Raw genomic sequence first — 21,506 nt, forward strand, 5'->3', positions numbered from 1 at the left:
GGGGAGGGACCCTTTGGATTTTCGTTTCGAAAAAAATCAAAAAAATTTTTTTTTTCAATATTTTAAAATATTTATCAGATATTGTAGAAATATGTTAACTTTGTTGGTTCTATGCATTTTCTTGTCAAGTTCGGTGCTCTCGATCACTGAAACCGACATTCCTTGGAGCTCTGAACAATAAAACCTCCTGTCTTAAAACGGTTGTATCAATTTCTAGTGACGAGATATCAAAAAGTCATCAACTACAACATTATCAAGCTTGAAGCAATAAACATTTATATTGTTGTAATTATCTCTTCATCTTTATCGAAAACTGAGATATAGTTGAGCACAGATGTAGAATATTTTGGTTATCTTTTGAAGCCCACATCTCCACAGTCACTGAAGATAACAAAAAGTTACCAACTAACAAAATGTTTTTCACATTATTGTCAACAACTTTTTAGTTGGCCACATTTTATTGATTCAAATGCCAACAGAGTTATAAGTCTTTTAAAGTAAGACGTATATAAGCTCAATCAACTCTTATATAGGTGATTGTTCGACTGAGAATGTAATATGAATGTCTAAAGTTGTAGGAACATCCAAAATTGTGTTTTTCTATAAAGTGAAATACTTTTTGAAAATGTTTCCAAAAAAAAATTTTTTGGTGAAAATTTTTTTTCATAAGGGGGGACCCTTTTGAAAAATTTCAAATCAGAATCGAAATGCTTAAATTAATTTTTTGACTAAAATTTTTCAATGTATTTTAGTTTCAATTACTATTTCTGACTTAAAGTGAAATTTTCATTCTGTCCGGATTTTATAAAACTACAAGAATTCTCGCGAGAAGGGATTTGAAGAGAAGCTTCAACGCGAACGGCAACGACACTCCGAAATAACGGTAGCGCGCCCTCTTTACCGTAAATCCTCCTCATTTTCGAAATTAATTTTTCACGATTTCTTTATCTTTTTCTTCGATTTTTATAACTTTTATTCATATTTTTCAGCAGTTTTTTGAATTTTTTGATAACAATAATTATTTTCGTTAACTTACGTCGTGTTTCGGCTACTCGCACTCGCAAAATTCAAATTGTATTTCAGAATCCGTTCCATTTAAACTTAGCCACCGACGAGAACTATTTGATCAGTTCGAAATGAGTCGGTCCCACTTTTGGTCACTCCACAAGGTATTTTTGTTTTAAATAATAATTTTTATAATAAAATTAACTCCATTTTCAGCCAAATGACGTAAAATCAGCGGAAGACCACACAAAATATTCTACTCCAGAAGTTCTGAACGGCCGTCCCACGAAGTCATCCGACATTTTCAGTCTTGGAATGACAATCCGAGGCTACGACTGATCTCGATGTTCTATCAAATGGATATTCGTGGCATCAAATCAGAAATGGAGATTCCTGATAGATTCTTTACACCGATGTCTACAGATCTTCGCAGTTTGCTTCCCTGATGCTTGACTCTGATCCGAAAGTTCGCCCAACAAGCTGAGATTTACTGGATCATCCAGTGATCAAGAAGAAGCTAATGAAGCATGGAACTTATGCAAAATGCAATTTAATTGTAAGTAAAAGTTTTGTGAGTAAGAGGTTCTGAGAATTATTTGTTTCAGCTTTATGGATTTTTCTACGCATTCTATGCTGTTCTTGTCTGGGTCAAGGCTCGGTGCTGCTATCAACGTGCTACTGACGACTGGATAATTGGAATAACGGAATATCTTGAATTGTAAGCATTTTTATGTTTGAAAAACGTGGAAAAGTACGATTATTTTCAAGAAAATCGTTTTTTTCGGTATCCATTGTCGAAATTTTATCGATTGTGGGCAAAGAGGGAAAGATTGCTGAAGATTTTTCGAATGCATTTCTTGAGTTTCACAAAAATTTCTTATTTTTCAATCAGAAAATGGATCGATAAAATCGCTTACTGGAGGAAGACAAAAGGAAGAAAAGCGGAAACGAGTCAATTGCCGATGACACCAGAGGACGATTCATCGAAATCATCAAAAGATGAAATAAATTATTTTGTTTTTTTTTTCGATTTAAAATAAATGATAATACTATAATATACTCGTTTTATGAATATTATTCTTCACTGAAAAGCAAAAGGAGGGGAATGGAAACGATAGCCTTCACCCATCGCTCTCCCATCGCTCACCCATTAGCGAGCCGCTAACATGCGAACGGCGGCCCACCGGTGTGCGCGCTGTTCGTGTGTCGGCGGTTCCCCCCTCGCCTATATGCGGTCCACCGGTGGGCCGCCGCTCGCACTTGGCGCTTTACCTGTGGTGCCGAAGTCTTACCTGCTGAGCCATGATGGTCGCGCGGAACGATGCACACTAGTAATAACATATAGTACTCATACTCTAATAAATATTTATTGGGGAAGTATCAGACATATCTGATTGATACGGTATTCTCACATACCTTATTTCATTCGTTTTCAAGTGTGCTCTCTAAGGATTCTAAGTTCAGAATTTACAGAATTACAGTAATTCATGTTTGTTTCATGTCTTTCAATAACGGTCAATTTTATAAGAGTTTACATTTCAAAGGAACAGTTCAGTCTTAGAAAAATTCGATCCATTGGATTGACTGTGTAATATTTTACTATTGGACTTATTAGGAATCATCTTGAAGATACCTTTTCTTTCTTTTTATTTTTAGATAAATTATATGGTTTATTAGACAAAATGGCAATAAAAATCAAACTTTGTTCGTGCATTTTTAAACAAAGTTAGCCACCAGAGAAAAATATTTAGAATTGGCCTTTGAAGGGACAAGTTTTCCAGTGAATACTTTCAATTACATTGAAATTCTTCTATTTTAAATACAAATTACTCAAAAGACAAAGTGTCGATTTACGCTAAACATTGCGCATGCGGGATTTCGGAATCTTGTTCGTTCTTTACATCTGCAAACTTGGGTAAGAAGTTGGCAAAACTTGGCTAAGGCTTGGGTACGACTCGGGTGAGGGAGTTTACACTAGAATTGTTGAAGTTGGGTAAGACTTGGGCAAACTTTGGGTTAGAAGTTGGCAAAAGTTGGGTAAGAAGCTGAAAAGGCTCAAACTTGGGGAAGAAGTTGCCGGGAATTGCCGAGGCGAGTTAATTTTTAAAGATCTGAAAAAATCGATGAAGTTTCCCAACTTTTTACATAATTTTACACCGTAAAATCAGCAGAGGCTGTCTCACACAGATTCTCTATGATGAATTATTATCATGCTTTTGGTTTTCACATGCTTTCTTTATTACTTTTTTAAGGTACCGTTCTGTGAAACATTCATATAATAACTTTTTACACCGCACGGATCATTAAAAAACTAAACCTACAATTTTGTCGCTGCGAGATCTCTCGTAGTCGAGTGAATTTTTTTAAATCATAATAGAACTTTTTAAAAGAGTAAAATGTACTTTGTGAAACACCGAAAAAGTTCGAAAAAAGTTGACAAATTGGCGATTTATTCTAAGACTCCATGTTTAACTTCAAATTTTCCATTTGTCTCTAACTTAGATCTACAAATTTATTCAAGATTCTCATAATCTGTAAACACTGCAAATCAACTTCTTACATTTCATACTGATTGTCTTCCATTTATATCATATGTACTTCTATACTTATCAAATTTATATGTTTTTTAATATTCTTTTTTTACTCTTTTTGAAGATTAAAATCTTCTGTAGCACTACTATGCCGTTAATATCATGCATTGCTTTGCCATGAGGGTTTCCTTTTCCCCTATTCATAACTTGTGTATTTGTTTGAATTTTTTCTCCATTCCAATTGTTTAACTTTTATTCAAATCTTGAAACAATTTTCAATTATGTTTTCAGTAATAAATTCCATCAATCACATGACCGAATGATGAGGCATCGACGACGTTCCTCATCTTTAATTTTTTCACTTCTTCTCATTTTATCCCCCTTATCAAACGCTCAAGATCCACAAATATCCGATCAACCGATAAATTCCAATCATGCACCTGTTCTCCAAGTATCATCTACCGAAGGGTTCTTAACTGAAACAGCCGAAATGGGGACAACAGTCAGAGTTTCCCCAAATAGTCAGTCTGAATCATTACAAATTTTGGTCAATGATGAAGATTTGGTGAGTCTGATGTTACTGTGCGCATTTTTAGATAGATCATACTATAATAACTTTAAAAACTACAGTTGAACTGAAGTCATGTTCTAGTTTTTCAATCAATAATTATTGATTTTCTAGCAACCCGGAATGCCTCCAGCCACTTACCAATACATCCTAACAGGGCTTGGAGCAACAATTTTTGCCGTTGACCAAAGGGGTTTCGTTTATTTGAATGTTCCAAAGATTGATGCTGACCCACCAAATCCAAGTACTTATCAATTGAATGTGAGTTAATTGACCTTTTTATTTTAATTTTATTTTTATTTATTTGTATTTTATTATCAAAAAAATTATTTTTGAACTTTCAGGTTGAAGCCCGAGAAGTGAATACAGTTCCAACCCGTCGAAGTGAGCCCGTCACAATCACAATTCACATTTTGGACATCAACGATAACTCTCCACAATTCGAACAACCGATTTATATGGCCAATACGACAGCCAGTGGTGATGAACGAGATGTTGTAAAAGTGGTGGCTACAGACGTAGATTCTGGAGCTTTTGGACAAGTTACTTACACTATTGCTCAAGTACGTACAATAATTGTTTATATGTAACATATTTCAAACCAAAGTTTTCTAGGTGACCAATGGAGGAGAAGATAAATTTCGTTACGAGACGGCTACAAATATGCTGGTTGCTACTGGAAATCTGGTTCCTGGAGAAAGATATCAAGTAGTTATTGAAGCAATCGATGGAGGTGGTAGAAGTTCACAGGCTATCGTAATAGTTTTGGCACTTGATCCAATGCATCAGACATTCAGTTCTCTTGCTCCATTGCCTGGAATGGAAACGTTTATGCCTAATCCTTTGGCAATGGCAACAACTCCAGGAACAATGGTAACCAGCGCAGGTTTGTTTTTATTTCAAGTTGTCTTTCTAATTGATTATTTCATTCTTTATGATTTGTTTGAAAATTAAGTTTAAAACAAAAAAAATCAAAAATCAACATCAACTTCTCTATTTTCAGAATCCGAGGAGACTATTCAAACATTTGTGACAGAAGTCAACGAGAATACACCACCAAATACAGTTGTAGTGTCATTAGGAGACGAAAGTTCCAGGGAATTGACATATTTCAATGTTGTTGGTGGAAATGAGGAAGGCAAATTTGCAATCGATGATGCGTGAGTTTTAATATTATTTTTTTCACTAACAAGTCTCAACCAAGAAGTAAATTTTCAGTGGAACCATTGTAACCGCTGAGGAGCTTGATCGTGAAAAGACAGCAATGTATTCTCTTCAAGTTGAAACCAGATCCAGAAATCCAGATCAACATCTGTACTGGACTCTTGTCCAGGTTACTGTAATGGATGTAAATGATAATGCACCAACCTTCACTGATCCTCAACCAATTCGTCTCCGATTGAGTATTGATGATATTGAACAACTGACTGGAAATATGATAATTGGAAGAATAGGAGTTGAAGATGCAGATGCTGATGATAATGGACGACTTGAATTGAGAATAATGCCACCTCATAATAAGTTAGTTTTATGTGCTATCAACTCAGTTTACACACGCTTTTACAGACTTTTTGCAATTTCAAACGATGGAATTCTCAGTGTAAATGGTGATTTCACTGCTGCACACTTTGGAGAGCACGATTTGACTGTAGTGGCAAGAGATCATGGTGAACCATCTCTAGAAACAAGAGCAAGAGTTCAAATTTCTATATTTGGAACTCTCATCACTATGGCTACTGTGGCACCAACTGTAGGTTTTTGAACATTTTTAATTAAATTTTTGCCTATAAAACTAATTTCTTCAAGCCATTTTTATTTTCAGAATGAAGTATTCGAGTACACTTCAAGTGTTGAAGAAGAACCTCAGACAACGAATCCAGATGAACATCTCCAAACAGTCACTACATCCCCATCAACCAAAAATCAAGTTTCTCAACAAATATTCTCGTCGTTCCCAGCACCACAAGTGGAACAAACTGGTGCTCCAGTGGAACCTGAGTTTCCACAATTCCCAACATTCCCCACACTCAGTCCACATCCTCAGGTATGCAATTTCATCTTATTTCAGAGTTCGAGAACAAAAAATATATCTACAGAGTTATTTCCAGTTATTTTTTGTTTCCTCCAACCCAATAGTTTTATCCCAATACGCTTTAGTTCTATATATCACGCTTCTCTACCTTCCCTTCTTCTTTTCAGTTTCCCTAAAATATTGAAATTTCAGAATGAATAACTAGAATCACTCATTTTTCAGGAAAATAGATAAATCATGAGTTTGAATGAGGAAGTATATAATTTTCGTCATTCTCTTTGAGAAAACATTTTAGTTCTCCCAATATGTTCAACCCCTTACAGATTGACGAGGAAACCGAAGAAGATGAAGAAGTAACAGACGAGTATCCGGATACTGTAGCTACCGTACCCACTGTTACAGTAGCACCCGATTATTCAGAGGAATACGGACAAGAGGCGAGTAGTAGTAGCAGCACGATATTGCCAGATGTTCAAGGCGTTTGGAGTGAAATTTCTGAACTTCCATCTGAGAACCCCATCACCTACACAGAATCCCCAATCACCGAATCTACAGCCCCAGCACCTGAAACTTCACCTGAAACCGCTCCTGAAATTACACCAGAACGTGGAAGTTCGGCTGAAAACGAATTGTATCCGACTGAAATTGCACCTGAAAATGTTGAAAAACCCACCGAACTTGCACCAGATTTATCTGAAACCACTGAAAATACTGAAAATCAATGGCTACCGGACGTTGTGGAAACCAGTCAGGTAGTGCATGCTTCTACCAAATGTTTATTGCACTTATTATTAGCACTAACATTTCATTAATTTTGCGAGCGACTTTGTGAACTGGTTGTTTGAAGTTTGATTGCTTGGAGTTTGCTAATTTTATTGGATATAGAAATAGTTTTGATGGCTGTCCATTAACTTATTTTGGAAGCAAATTAAAGGATTTTCTCTACCTTTATTTTCGAACTGTCATTGGAGCTTGTGTTTGTACTACTGCCCTGGACCTACTACTCCAATCATTAAATGATTAATCCTATAATTATATATTTTCAGGAGCTCCCCTCACTGCCAACTACAAAAATGGCTCCACCACAACCTGTACCAACTCAATCTCCTCCATTACCAACTCCGAAACGGTTGGCGCCAGTGTTCAAACCATCCCAGATTACTGTACAGATTGATGAGAATGAGTCACAAGTTGAAATTACAAAAGCTCATGCCACGTATCCAGATGGGTTGTCAGGTTGGAATAATTTGGATTGTTTAAGTTTCAATCAGCGAAATTTAATTTTCAGGAACGATTACCTATGTTCTTCATAAAGGAGATCCAAGTCTTTTCTCAGTTTCCTCGTATTCTGGATCTGTTAATTTGCTTCGAGCACTGGATGCTGAAACTAACTCGACAGTTACAATTCAAATCTCCACTTCAGAAGTAAAAATGAGATTTCTTATATGATTTTTAATATTTTTCATTCAGGCACAAACTTTGGAAGTTGATCCAAAACTTGCACATTTTGTGAGTATTACCATCAACGTTGCTGATAAGAATGATTGGATTCCAAACTTTGAAAGTGCATCATATGAATTTGATGTTAAAGAAGACACGTTGCCCGGAACAATTGTCGGACAAGTTAATGCATTCGATCAGGATAGAGATGTGAGTTTCAGATAAAACTAGTCGTAATTCCATAGCTAAGTTCGTTTTGGAAAGTAAAATTAACTTTTCAGGAACCAAATAACCGAATTCGATATCGATTGTTGTCTGCAGGAGGATTGGAAGCACATTTTAATGTTAATGCTGAGAGTGGATTGATCACATTAGCAAGACCAATTGATGCATTTGCCGGGGAAAAGATTACGGTTTGGATTCTAGTATAGTGATGTACGGTTTTGAAGGTTCATTTTCAGCTTCGTATCGAGGGAGCTGACAGTGGAATGCTACCTCTTTCTTCAACGACAACAGTGCTCATCAACGTGGTTGCCACGTCATCACATCTGATTCCAGATGCTTCACCTGTCTCGAATACGCCAAATGAAGGAGAACTGCAATTTAGTCTGAGGAATTATACGTTAGTATTTAGTATTTTTGTTTAGGAAATTTCAACTATCGTCATAATTAGCAGATTAATTTAGTTGTTAGAAAAATTCCGAAATTTGCCGAGCTGGCAAACCTTGAAAATCGTGATTTTTTTAAAAGACTTTTTTGGAAGAGAACAAGTCTGCTCTCCCCGGACAACATTTTTTGAAATCTTGAAACAAAATAAAAAATTTCAGGATCACAGAGTTTGAATAATTGTTGTTTGTTCGATTACCCGTATACCCCTCGAAACAAGTTTAAAAAAAAGTGAAAATTTTCAGTGCATCTGTGTCTGAAGCAGTCCGTCCTCCACATCTTGTTCAAGTTTTGTCTGTGATGAATAAGCCAACGGATACCAGATTCATAATTTGCAATATTATATCTGGAAATTATCGTGGAGCATTCGGAATCACTGCTGGAAATGATGGAAATTGTGAATTAAGAACACAGATGGAATTAGATCGAGAAACTGTAGAAAGGTACTTGGTTTCTAATTTTTTTTTTAAATGAAATTGAACAATTTTTTCAGATACTTGTTGAATATAACTGTAACTGCTGGTGCACAAACAGACTACGCTTTAGTGTCTATAACAGTTCTTGATGTGAACGACAATGTTCCTCGATTTGTGTATGATTCGGATCTGGGATTGACCACATACTTTGGAGCTGTTTCTTCAGTTGCAAATGCATTCACAAGAGTGTTAACTGTAAAGGTAAAGTGAAATTAATTGATCTATCAAATACGAGAATTAATATTTGCAGGCTGAAGATGCAGATCTTGGAAACAGCAGCTTGGTCAACTACGCTTTGGATCCACTTTCAGCACATTCAAAATACTTTTCTATTTCACCATTTGGAGAGATTAGCACAAAACAGAGCATGTCTACCATTTTGAGTAGAAATAGACTCCAATTCTTCGAATTCAGAGTAAGCTATTTTGTAATAATATAACTTTTACACTCGAAAATGGTTTAAGATAAATGTCTTCCAATGGAATGTAATATTTTCAGGTTTCCGCCTGCGATTCCCCAATTTCTGGGCAACAATTGTGTTCAAAAGCTGATGTTGTCGTGAATGTGATTGGTTCAACTAACAGATTCAAGATGATTATTTATGGATTGAACCCACAACAATTGAAGAAACATGAAAAGGATTTAGTGAAATCAACTAGACAATTTACTGGAAGTTGCAATTTATTGACGATCGAGAAAATGATTGAGCATACTGCAATTGAGAACCAGGTTAGCAATAGAAACACAAAATGATAGGCAATAACCTAATTGGATTTTTAGGAATTTGTAGTTTTTAAATTAAAATTTTAATCAAATTCAGATCCGAACTGACATCTACTGGTATGCAGTGAATCCAACGACAAAGAAGATTTGCAAGAAACAAGATATCCGAAAACTATTCGAAACTTCCAATGTACAATTAATTGCTGGAAAGGTTCAACCATGGTTCAGACTTGAAAGAATTTCAGAGGATGTAAGTCTCAGATATCAAACGAGAGAAACATTGAATTTCACGGGTTTTCCATAAGCACTGAATTGGCCATTGTGGGAAACTGACAGCAGTTCGATGAGAATTTTGTGGGGTTCTTGTGTTCTTGTGCATGCGAGAAGTCCGGAGGTTCGATCTCCCATTCCTCCAGAACTTTTGCGCCTTTCCAAAAAATATTATATTACAAAACGTTTTCGGTTAAAAACAAAAGATCAATTTCAGGCCGGTGATGAAGGAAATATGTCAAGCGGTGGAATTTTATCAACCAACTGGAAGACTTCCAATATTCTTTTAATAATACTTGCGGTAACTGTTGCTCTTGGAGCAATTATTGGAATTTGTGCCGTGTGTGTATTCTGGAGCCGTTATAAGACAGCCCAACGAAATGCTTCAAACTTCTCTCACTCGTATCCTCAGAAACTAGGACCAATTTATCATCCAACAATGATGGGAGTTGATCCAAGAACTGAATATGATTATGAAACACAAAATGTGAATATGCTCATTTCGGATGAAGATTTAACAATGAAAAGTGGATCAATTGGAGTACCAGCTCATCAGCGAATGACATTGATGGGTGCAGGAGGTGGTCCTGGAATGGGAGGACCTGGTGGACCACAAAATGGTCAAGGAAATCAAAGTTATAGAACATATGGATACAGACCTGCACATAGTACAGCGTATGAAGGAGACTTCAGGTAAAATTATTTATTTATTTTAAAATTACGTTGTATTAAATGTTCTAACTTTTAGCATAGAAGAATCAATGTATGCCATAAACCCATCAGGACGATTGGATCCTATTACGAAGTGAGTTTTTTCTCAAATAAGTATTTTTATTTGACTTGAATTCTTCACAACTTTCAAATTTGTCTTCAATGAAAGGTTCGAAAAGTTGTTTTACAAGAAACTATTTCAGTCGAGTAATTCTGCCGTCGAATTTACCTCGGACAACAAGTAAGAAATACTTCTAACTTCTGTTTCAAAATACTATTTCTCAAAATTTGAATTGATTTTCAACAATCAATTCCTTCAACTTCTGCACACTCTTTGTGCTTTTTGAAGAATTCTTGAATTCACAATTCAGGTTTTGAAACATAGTCAATTGAAATAGATTGTCATTTTCGGTTGGAATACATCTGACGCTTCTAAGTTTGCATGGCTTTATTCCTTTTTTTGCTCTTTTTTTTGTTTATTATTTCATCAAAACACTTATTTCATGAAATTCAAAAACTCGGTAAGTATACCTCATTCCTCATTTTTTCCTGGCTTCTAACTTTATCGGCTTTTTCTGTTACATTTCAGTTTTCAATGGGAACCGAAATCTTTCAAAAAGTAATATTTTCAGACGTATACAGACAATCGTGATTCCAACACCAGATTATCATCAACGAACACATCCAAATCAACATAAATCAATACTTTAATCAATTAAAATTCAAAATATTATTTTTGTTAAAACTTCTATCTTTCAAAGAATCTCATGTTCCTCAATTTCTCCCCATTTTCTTTCAGCATTTTCACTTTTTCATTCATTTCGCTCAATTTGTTCATCAACTCCTTGTGACGTCCCAATATAGGTGCTCAAAATGTCTAATTTATATCAATTTTCTCACCTTCATTCTTTTTCTCTCTCATTCATCCACATTTGCCAGTGATTTGTGTTCACCCCGCCGTTTCAGTGACTTTAAATTATTTATTCGACAATTTTAATTTTTTTGCATGCTTACAAATTTGTTGAAACGGTGTATTTACTTGAAATATTTTTTTAAATACATAATACAATTTAATGCAGAAAGTGTTCATAATAGAGGTGCATGCGGGTCGACCCGTATTTGTAACCGAAATGGGACGCGCGTCGACCCGCGACCCGCTGCGGCAAAAACGTGAAGAAATTAAATTTATATTTTGAAATAATATAATTGCAATGGTGTGTTTTTAAACTACGCGATGGGTCGCGGGTCGACCCGCGACCCGTGTCCCATTACAAACGGTTCGCGGGTCGACCCGCGGATTGGGTTCCGGGTCGACCCTTTTCGACCCATCGGCACCTCTAGTTCATAAAATACTTTTCAGATAATTTAATCAAAATTTTACTTTAAAGAATGTAGTTTGATCGAAACTTTATGCCTTTTCGAGCATGTTGAAAGGTGTCTTTTAGTCAAATTGTGCAGTTTTTGAAGGGAATCAAGCGCATTTTTCCAAATTTTTGGAGTTTTCAAACAAGAAAAAATTAGATTTTTGTGTTAGATTTTTTTCAAAATACTAAATCATCTCGCTTATAATTTTTCAAGTTTCGATCACACTTTTGAAATTTTTAACGAAATTTTAGTGTAATTCAATCACGCTCAGTCTCTCACTCTTTTTCAGTTTCTCAAAACTTCGGCTCTCGGCAATCTCGGAAAACTGCTTATTTCTCGGAATTTGGCTCTTGCTTTTTGCCCAAGTTTTACCCAAAAAATATTAACTTGAGCAAAGATTGGGCAAGATTTCGGCAAAACTTGGATTCAGGCGACATGAAAGTTTAACCAACATGAAAGTTTAACTTCTACGACATGAAAGTTTAACTTCTACCAAAGTTTGAAACGAGTCAAAAATAGTTTGGGCCGAAGTGGGCAAGAAGCTAGAGCCAAATTCCGAGCTGGTTAGAATAAAATGGAAAAAAATCTAGAAAATCTTTTTTTCAATAATACAACTTACGTGGCCCCCATTATCCTATTAATGTCATCCAAGGTCGATCAAAAAATGAGATAAAGGTCGATGTGAGAATGATCAAACTTTATGAAAATCAGTTCTCACTTGAACAACAACTCGACTAACCGTCTCCACTCTTCACTTGCACAAATCTTCATGCAACCAATCAACGTCATGCTCGCTGTTCTTCTCGCCTTGGCTTCATTTGCTCAAGGAGGCAGATCTGTTGCTCCGGCTGGTGCAGTCACTGAACCAACAGTTACTCAAGCTGTTCCAGAAGGATCAGGACTTAGTTCAGATGTCACTGATCGTCCAAACATCGACTCCACTGATGTTGTATCAAATGCAACTTCGGTGGAAGATTTGCTTGGAAGTTCAACAAATGCAAACAACACTGGTACATTCAACTCTAGGACCTTTGTAATTGCTCCAATGATGATTCTTGCTTTGGTGCAGTGATCAATTGATTAACTACTTTTACTAACAATAAATTAATATTTGGCTGCTCTTCGGTTTTTGTAGAATTTGGAATATTGCCTCTTGTTTTACCTTTCTTTGGAGGGCTGGTTCTGGGATGTCCCCATCGTTTTCTTGCATTTTCTTGATAGTTGATTAGGGTGTCCATGGTGGAGACTTCAGTGTACAGTCATTCTCCGCTCTCAGATTTTAATTCCCAATTACGAGCACTTCCACATAAAAGTCAGCAGCTCAACTTCCACACAACTGATTCTTTGACGGTAACTTGTAGCTTTTGTCTATTTACATAGAAAATGAATGATTAGCATAGAATTAAAAACTGATGCAAGAATGGTCAGGGATTTATTCAGAAATTGAGCTACCGTAATTTCTCTATTAGTCTTGCATTCACGACTAATTTTCAACTGGTTGGTATGGGAGCAAGACTAATTCTCGAACGCCCAATAACTTTGGAAAGTGGCCAATTTTTTGTTTTTTTTTAATTTTTTGTTTTGGAAAGCATAACTTGATGTCGTTTAAACAAGGAAAAATACATACTTCCAATATTTCATCAATTATTTGAACGATTTTCAATTTACCAAAAACATGGCAAATTTGCTGGCGTTGGGTGCAAAACTAGCCTGCAATACTAATAAATACTGATACTAATACGATAATTGAAGTCGTTGCTCAGGCAATTATGAAACTTTAAATTAAAAACAAGAATGCAAATCGATTTATTGATTTTTTTTCATTCAAATGACTGATTGTCTCTTCAAATTACGGAACCTTGTACGTGTATTTCAATGTTTAAAAATTATGAAAAAAAATTAAAGTGAAATAGTAGATTGTAGTGTCTGACAAGCTTCCATCAATTCAACAAGTCCATTGAGTTCCTCTTGAAGTTTTTGATAACGGGCATTTATTACAGACATTGTATTTTCATTACAGGTAAATTCTGAAAATTGAGTATTTGGTAAATAGAAAACTTGATAACTGAAGGCAGTTTTTCAAAGTTTGTATTCGTATATTTATTACTTACCATTTTCGTATTGTTTAGGTGATCTTACAGCAGATGCTAATTGATAGTAGTGAGCAGGTAATCTTCCAACAACAGCTGCACGTTTCCCAGCAGATGGTCGTAGAGATGCTCTGAAATTCAATTTATAAGAAATTAATAGAAGATATTATTTCTAAAATTATATTATGAGGACTTGATTTCCAGAGAAGAAAAATTTAAACTAACCTCCCAGTTGCCAAATTTGCACTACAAAAAGCAACTAAAACCATTGTAATGATGAAAATTGAAATGAATGTGGAAGATGAAGAAGACATGAATATATTAGTGTGCGACCTGTAAATTTTAAAGAATTGCAAAGTTGAAAATGATTTTTAAAAAATAGAAAACTGGAAGAAACATGTGAGATAAAATAATATTTAAGAAGACATTCTATATTTATATTCAAATGTTTCCAAAGTTAATTTATAAACAAAAATGACATTAATGCGGAGGTGGATCTAGAACTAAACCCCAAAAAGGAAGGCTTCCATTTCAGTTCAACGTGACGAAATGAATCAAATTTTAAAATTTGAAGAATGAATTGGAAGCCATATTTAGTTTAGTTCCGTAATTTGCATGTTGTTGGATGTAGACAGGTGGTTTATAATTGGCAGGAGATTAGGGACTTTACGAAATTTAATGAAATTCATGAATTTTAAATTTGGAAAGACTTATGAAACCCTACAATATTTTGTACAAGTAGGTAGCAACTAGCCAGCTGAAAACATATCAAACGTTCTTGAGCTTGCTTCTGAATGTGGAAAAGTCGATTTCACAACTCGTAGAGCTTCAAGACTAAGTACGATGGCTTGAAATAATGGTCTCATTTCAGAAAGTTAATACATTATTTATGGCTGCCAACATTCAACAGACCAAATTAAAATCGAGACATGTACTCACTATCAGCTGTTAATAAAATGTTTATTGTTTATGGATAATGAGTAATAGCTAACAAATTTCTTAGTTCTTTGTCTTTCCGTAACTAACATATTTTTTGATGAGTTTTTTTTTGACAGCATGTAACTTGGTGTTTTAAAGTTGATATCAAATGTAGAGCAATGGCGGTGTTTAACATATGGAAGAAACACAATATACTAATATTTAAAAATTGATCTTGTTCACAAACACTGATGAGTTTTGGTGTACGGTCGAATTATTAGAATACTTATAAGTATAGGATCAGAAGTAACAAATTACTTACAGAATATTGGATATTTCTTTATTTTTCATAGTTAAATAAATTCAATTCAATTCAACTAAATGATTCTCCAAGCTGGGCTATACTTATACTTGTGCGTTGTTTTTTTAGTTGATCAGTGAGTGTTAAACTTTAAAAAAAAGTTAAATTGCATCGAAAGCAACTAATATAACATATATCAAAGTATATCAGTGAGGTGTAAAACTCTTACAGTTAAGGGAAAATTATTTTCAGCATTGATTTTCTTCTAAAAACGTTTCACTTGAAAGCTCTGTTGAACATAAAAAATTACGTAGATCTTCAAGATGACATTAGCTTCAGATTATATATAAAAAGTAACGCATTACTTTCAGAAAATAGGATTTTTATGAGTACCATAATCTGGCTTATACTTTGCAATTCGATCACTTCCTAATCGTCTTGTTCTTGGTATTCGGAGGGATAACTTGAAGTTTTAAACACACACTTTCAATGTATTATAGAAAATGCTATTCCAAAATTTCTAAATTAAAAATTTTAACCAAGGAAATGTGCAAAAAACTGGCCAGACTTCAAAATGAACAAAAACAAAAATAAAATTGGATTATCTCACGTAAATTATTATAGTAATTGAGGAAGGAAGTACCCATCTATTTTTAAAGAATTTCCCGTTTATAAACTTTTTGAAGTATCTAATGAGGAAGTATGTCTAATGTCTATTATTTTAATCCACAAAAAAGCTACCTAGTCTGAAAAAATCTAAAAGCAAAATATGAATATTTATACTACTAATATTCCACCTGTTTTCCACGTAAAAAAGTGTGTCTGAAAGATGTGTCACATGGGTCTTTTGAGAAAACAAAATGAAAAACGCTTTGGGATATTTCAGTAGTCTAATTGATTTGACAGATAATAAATAATTCATTTTTAAGCTACAGTATCCAAGACGCCTCGGTAACTCGAATGCTTTATATTTTGTAATGTCTTGCATGACGTGTCATTCGCTTTTTCCAAGAAATTAATTTTCGGACTTTGAACTTGATGAGTAGAAAGAGGTTACTCAAATGAACGAATATTTAATTTTTACATTTATTTTTCTCAATCGAAAGGGCAATTTCTAAAAATAAAAATGAAAAGTTTGAGTGCTACGTGTTTCTCGATATCTATACTTTTTACGTTGAAAGTTTCTAGGTTCAAAGAACGAGCTTTATTTTTAGTGTAAATGGTTTTTCCTAAAATAAACCCGTTGCGTAGAGCTGATAAAGAACATTCCCTTTTTTTGAAGGAAATCACAGTGCTAACCCAAAAATGCTGAACCCATTCTCGACAAAAATAAAATATTCTCAAATGGAATCTTTGCGGAAATATGTGCGTCTTTAAAGAATTACAGTAACCCACTCCTCCATTTTTTTGCGATATTATCTTCGATTTTCTAGGTTTTCAACTATCAGAAAGACGATTTGGTTGAATTAAGTGAAATATAGAATGGAAAAACTTCAAAGACTAGATGAACGAAAGAGGTGATACTGTAGTTGTTAAATGTGCACACCGTTTTGAGCAGTCTTCGTTTGGAACTTGTCCGTTCGTGACAAGAGTTTGAAAATAAATCATGAGAAATCGTGTTTAACTGGCAAGGATAAAACTGAGAAAACTCGGAAAACTCAGAAGTAGAAACAATTGAAAATTGTCAGCAAATTTAAATTCAAATATTATTATTCTCCGAAATTAGACTTCAGACAGAAAAATCTACCAAAAAATACTGAAATTCCCAATATTTCCACCAACTTTATATAAATCCAACTAATTAGGCTCCGCCCTTTTATCATCTGAAATATTGCACCTGTCTTCTGTATGCGGGGCCCCCGGTTAATGCAAAATCTAAGTGATATCAGAATACGACGAGGTGGCTCAGTTAGGGTCACGTCACCTGAGAAGTGAAGTGATCTGAAAAAACTGAGATTCGTCATTTCGGAAATTGAAATGGAATTTTGAAATTAATTAATTTCGGATTTCTACAACTCCAGAATTGATTTTGCAAAATACTTGTTTTATTTGACACGTAGACCTCAAAAATTATTCAGAAATCACATGATGTACTTGAGATGAAAATAGTGATAAACTGTGAGATTCAAATAAAAAACTGAAGAAAAAATGATTAAAAAATTAGATGAAAATCGAATGGAAAATTGTGAGATTGAGATGGTTTGCAGATCAAAGAAAAACGGGAATGGAATTGGAGATTTGATAATTAAAATAGGTAAGCTTGATTTGTGAAGCATGTCAGAAAAGGAAGAAGAATATGATTACATTTTTGATGTTAGAGCTGGAAATATAATTGGGTATGAATTCTTAATCATCATATTCTACTGATCATCAAGTTCGGAAACTGGGATTTGTGAAGCTTCCACGCGATTCTGACAGGGATAATAGACGTGGAAAGTGTAGTTGCTTCGAGAGAATGAACCAGGATTTGAGACAATTGTGTCAGCTCCAACGACTTTTTCGGTGAAAGTCTCGAAACGATCAGCAGTGATCAGAAGATCGGGAAGTGGATGAAGTGACAAGGAATGAGAGAAATCCGGTAAAACTGGTGTAATATGTTGAGGAAGTGGACACAAATGCGCCTGAAAATAAAACTATAATTAACAGTTTTCAGATTTTTCATATTTTGAGTGTCCAGTTTCCGAAGACCCCGAATTTGTAACTTCAAATTTAAATTAATCTTTGGTTCATGGATTCGATTGGTTATTCTTTTCCTATAGGATATGAAGGTCTAAATTTAACCGTGAAAATCTAGAACTGTAGCAGAAGAACATGTATTTTAAGAAATTAAATGTTCTTTCGTATTTTCTGAGGATTTAATTGGCTCTCCATAAAAGGAAAAATCAAAAATACTTCCATAGAGCCCACGTGATCAAAAATTATGAAAACAATGGGTACAAGGACATGTGGAATTTGCATCAGAGTCTCAAACATCGTCAAATCAAAAACTAAAATTGAAATAAAAAACTCGTGTGATTTCTTGTCTACAATTCAAAACACAAAATCAGACAAACTTTCAATTATAACGCTGAAGTCTGAAGCCTGTTGGAAATTTATTATTTTTTCTTTAAAAAAAAAGAGCGATAATTTTATTCTGTGGTTTTCGCTTTGAATAATTTGAAGTTTTTAAAGTGCTCACTAAAAACCAAAAATACCTTCTTTTTTTAAAGTTTTTTATTGAAAAATTTTAATTTCAATTTAACTTAATTATTTAACTTTTCAGCCCAATTCAATTACATTTTCTGAATTTTTTTAACATACTGAAAAGCGGGGTTTTCGAAAATTTGCAATTTTTGTTCGAATTGATCTTAGTTTTTATTTTTACATTTCATAGATCCAGATTGGCAGGTTCAAAATAAAATATATAAATTTTATAATTTCAGATGCAAAAAAAAATCTATTTTCAGCTCATTAGAAGAAGTTTATCGCTTATTTTCAGGTGTTTTTGAGCCGGTTCCAGTTCCCACTAAAACTGCTACGTGATTTTTTTCCAGCATGGACAGAAAAACAAATATAGTATTTAGGAGAAGATATATTTCGTAGTAAGATCAGGTGAATTTCGTTTAGTTATTCAAAACGTTGACTGAACTTATTGGAAATACGAGAAAGTTCAATGCTTCAAATCATGAAACTTCAAAATTTCTACGTTTCTGTATCAGGGGTTGCCGAGTTGAAAAAAAATCCAGAATGAAAAATCAAAATCTACAGAATTTAGTAGTTTTTTTTAATTACACAAATTTTCATCAAATTCATTTTACCAACCTGGCTCAACACACTTCTTGCATATCTCGATGGGATGGATTCGACAGTGATACTATTGATTGAATGTCTGAAATTAAGTAATTTCAAAATTATTTAGTTTTAAGGATTATGCCAAAATTTCTTCTCGGAAAATTCTCATTTTTAGGAAATTATAACTTCTATGTTTGTTTATTCTCATTTTTTATTATTATGAAATAAATAAAAATTCAGATATTCTGTTGTTGTTTCTCATATTTTTTAACCGATCTCTTTAGATTCCAACGTCATCACATCTGTATTTTGTCTAGTTCATTAGTGTCTAGCTCAATAAATAATAATCAGTTCATTGCTCCAATTATCATCTCAGCTGTCATTTTTTGTACTGCCGTACTAATTTCAACAGACAAAATAGCGTATTGATGATGAGATTTCCAGACTGAAAAGCTTAAATTCACCTGCACGTTTTTTTGATCAAATCACTTCGGAAGACAACAATCTCCTGGCTTGCGAATTGAATTCGACACGGATTCGAAGCAAATGTACACGAGATAATTGGGGAAATATGCTTGAAGAGAAGAGATGGAAGATGTGGACGAGGAAGTACCTGAAAATTCCAAAAAATAGAAACGCAAATGATAGTATGATAGTAGTTTGATAAAAACTATATTCCGGCTGCTGTGACAACGAAAAGTCGGCGAAATTTCCGATTTTGGCAAAATTGTGTTTTTTTTTTTGAAATTTTTGGAAAAGAACATTTTTGAATATATTTTACCGTGTCAACAAATGGATCATCAGGTCCTGGTACAAAGATAAACTGTGTTTTTTCATAATCCTTTCTGAGTGGTGTCAATTGATTAGCCAACCACCTGAATCCACGATCCAGTAAATCAATTGTATCAGTTTGTCTGGGTCTTGAGCAAAAATTTCCACAAAAAACAATTGCAACTGGAGGTTGATCTTTGTATCCTTGTAGCAATTTGAATACTGCTTTCATAACCTGGAAAACATATAAATTAGACTGGTTTTTGAACTGAAAATTATTCTTTTCTAGTTTATTGGGGAAAAATATTTTTTTCGGAAAAAACCTAAACTGAGAATTTTCTTCAGAGTTTCTAAGAATAGACTATCGAAATTATAAATAGAGTTCAGTTAATTCAAAATATTTAGGTTTTTTAAAAATAGTGATTCAAACTTTTAAAAAAATTGTTTTTTGTTTATTAGTTTTTTTCGTTATTCGTTTTCAAAAAAAAAAGTTTTCGGATTACCTTTTTATCATCCAAAAAAACATCGGAAAGGAAGACAAGGGAAGTATCTTCCTGCTTAGCCAGAGCTGATCGTAGGCGATCACTGCACCGGAATGCGATCTGAAATCAGTTTTTTTTCAAAAAGAAGTATACTTTAAATTATTTCCATACCTTATCATCTCCTCCAAACCAATTCTCATTCGAACTCAACTCTTTTCTCGTAACTTCTGCTGATTCTACAGGTACCATTGCAACTTCATTCACTGTTAAAACACTATTCTCAAAAGTTCCTTCAAAAATTGCAATTGAATGCTCATGGAATAACGCATGATGAAATTTCGTGTCTTCTTTAAATTCTACTTCAACTGAACCGCTTAGATCTTCGATATGATAGCAGTCGGCCTGAAAATTATTAATATTAGATTTTATCAAATTTCACTATTTCAAAGAATACCTTTTGCTGAGTAAGCATACCGAGAACTACAACTGATTGAAGATGTTTTGTGGAACTTCCCAAAATTTCGCATGTGGTGAATTTGAAGTTTTTCAGTGAAGCACATCGCATTGCACGCTGTAAATCGTTAATTGATTAAACTTTTTATTAAAGATTTCAGTATATATTTATATGTTGACCTTTTTATGCAAACACATATTAGTGAAATATACATTTTGCATATTTTTTTTGCAAATTTAAACAAAAAAGAAAAAATGTTCACCTGCTTAACAATAAAAAATCGTTGTCGTGCAGCATGTGAGAATGACGACGAATCAGCAGCCAGACTAGTTTTTTCTTTTCTTAGAACCATTTTCCGAAGATCCGCATCAAAATCATACGGCTGGAGGGAGAATGCGTCGAATACATTGAGCAGTTTTCCTCTGAAAACACGAGTATAAAATTACCTTATCCAGAAATGTGACGTCAATTCGCAAAAATGAAAGGGTTATGATGCTCTAATAAAGATAACAATAGAAGTTTTTTTTTTGAAAAAATTAATTTTTAGAGGTCAAAACCAGAACTCACGCATCTTGGGTTCCTTTTGATTTACATTGACGGAATGTATCTCTGATGAGTTCTTCACTGATTAGGGATGATTGCACTAAAGGAAAAAACTATTTGAAAATAGTTTAATAACTGGTATATGCTTACGTGTCTGCTTTTTGAGTAATTCAATCATTTTATTCGTCCATTTCTTTCGAGTTTCTTTGTCATGGTCTAGGAATAGCTTCACACATAATTTGACCGCTTCTCTATAAAATAATTGCAAATTGAAATAATTAATTTTCAAGAAAACTACTTTTTGAGCTCAAATGCGTGTATCTGAAAGGTTTTGACAATTTCTCGGCGCAGCGCATTCTCCTCGGCAGTTGTGTCCATCTAAAATTGTA

At 34.1% G+C, this 21,506-nt stretch overlaps 4 protein-coding genes and 1 pseudogene across 8 annotated transcripts; 3 read left to right on the plus strand and 2 right to left on the minus strand.

Moving 5' to 3' along the window:
• Positions 1-1,136: 1,136 nt before the first annotated feature.
• F08B4.3 lies at positions 1,137-2,062 on the plus strand (annotated as a pseudogene). The gene is made up of 4 exons: positions 1,137-1,169; positions 1,222-1,561; positions 1,611-1,723; positions 1,898-2,062. Coding segments are annotated over exons 1-4 (651 nt in total).
• Positions 2,063-3,819: 1,757 nt separating this feature from the next.
• cdh-5 (Cadherin domain-containing protein) lies at positions 3,820-11,504 on the plus strand (the record flags this gene model as incomplete). 4 transcript variants are annotated; one of them, NM_001356930.4, is made up of 23 exons in its annotated part: positions 4,027-4,101; positions 4,219-4,365; positions 4,449-4,667; positions 4,720-4,990; positions 5,108-5,264; positions 5,323-5,625; positions 5,671-5,854; positions 5,927-6,148; positions 6,460-6,888; positions 7,183-7,372; positions 7,425-7,561; positions 7,607-7,786; positions 7,858-7,989; positions 8,038-8,198; positions 8,488-8,685; positions 8,736-8,919; positions 8,969-9,133; positions 9,217-9,447; positions 9,539-9,691; positions 9,929-10,404; positions 10,460-10,516; positions 10,626-10,663; positions 11,055-11,504. In NM_001356930.4, 23 exons carry the CDS (start codon positions 4,027-4,029, stop codon positions 11,072-11,074), a joined length of 4,329 nt encoding a protein of 1,442 aa, NP_001343703.1. In that variant the 3' UTR covers positions 11,075-11,504. The 4 variants fall into 4 exon arrangements, with proteins under 4 accessions (NP_001343640.1, NP_001294026.1, NP_501487.1 ...); NM_001356929.4 differs by lacking the exon at positions 10,626-10,663 and having other exon boundaries at positions 3,820-4,101; positions 11,055-11,496; NM_001307097.4 differs by lacking the exon at positions 6,460-6,888 and having other exon boundaries at positions 3,823-4,101; positions 11,055-11,496.
• A 983-nt stretch (positions 11,505-12,487) lies between these two features.
• On the plus strand, positions 12,488-12,859 carry F08B4.8 (uncharacterized protein; the record flags this gene model as incomplete). Its single annotated transcript, NM_001307098.3, has 1 exon — positions 12,488-12,859. The coding sequence occupies one exon, from the start codon at positions 12,488-12,490 to the stop codon at positions 12,857-12,859; it is 372 nt and encodes a 123-aa protein (NP_001294027.1).
• Positions 12,860-13,580: 721 nt separating this feature from the next.
• On the minus strand, positions 13,581-14,210 carry nlp-60 (Neuropeptide-Like Protein). Its single transcript, NM_069087.5, has 3 exons — positions 14,103-14,210; positions 13,899-14,008; positions 13,581-13,814 (listed from the first exon to the last, which is right to left on the minus strand). The coding sequence occupies exons 1-3, from the start codon at positions 14,189-14,191 to the stop codon at positions 13,687-13,689; spliced, it is 327 nt and encodes a 108-aa protein (NP_501488.1). The 5' UTR covers positions 14,192-14,210; the 3' UTR covers positions 13,581-13,686.
• A 2,914-nt stretch (positions 14,211-17,124) lies between these two features.
• pole-2 (putative DNA polymerase epsilon subunit 2) lies at positions 17,125-21,495 on the minus strand (the record flags this gene model as incomplete). Its single annotated transcript, NM_069088.8, has 11 exons — positions 17,125-17,717; positions 18,898-18,964; positions 19,332-19,480; positions 19,649-19,873; positions 20,142-20,240; positions 20,292-20,522; positions 20,575-20,691; positions 20,837-20,996; positions 21,142-21,217; positions 21,268-21,368; positions 21,416-21,495. The coding sequence occupies 11 exons, from the start codon at positions 21,493-21,495 to the stop codon at positions 17,457-17,459; spliced, it is 1,566 nt and encodes a 521-aa protein (NP_501489.3). The 3' UTR covers positions 17,125-17,456.
• Positions 21,496-21,506: the final 11 nt, after the last annotated feature.

This window comes from Caenorhabditis elegans, chromosome IV, assembly GCF_000002985.6.
Source record: "Caenorhabditis elegans chromosome IV".
Lineage (NCBI taxonomy): Eukaryota > Metazoa > Nematoda > Chromadorea > Rhabditida > Rhabditidae > Caenorhabditis > Caenorhabditis elegans.

Bases quoted from the DNA above. Each gene is read 5' to 3' on its own strand.
- nlp-60 (NM_069087.5), bottom strand. From the start codon at position 14,191: ATGTCTTCTTCATCTTCCACATTCATTTCAATTTTCATCATTACAATG. The intron at 14,009-14,102 runs GTTAGTTTAAAT...ATTGAATTTCAG, and splicing joins GCAAATTTGGCAACTGGGAG to AGCATCTCTACGACCATCTG. The intron at 13,815-13,898 runs GTAAGTAATAAA...CTCAATTTTCAG, and splicing joins ACCTAAACAATACGAAAATG to AATTTACCTGTAATGAAAAT.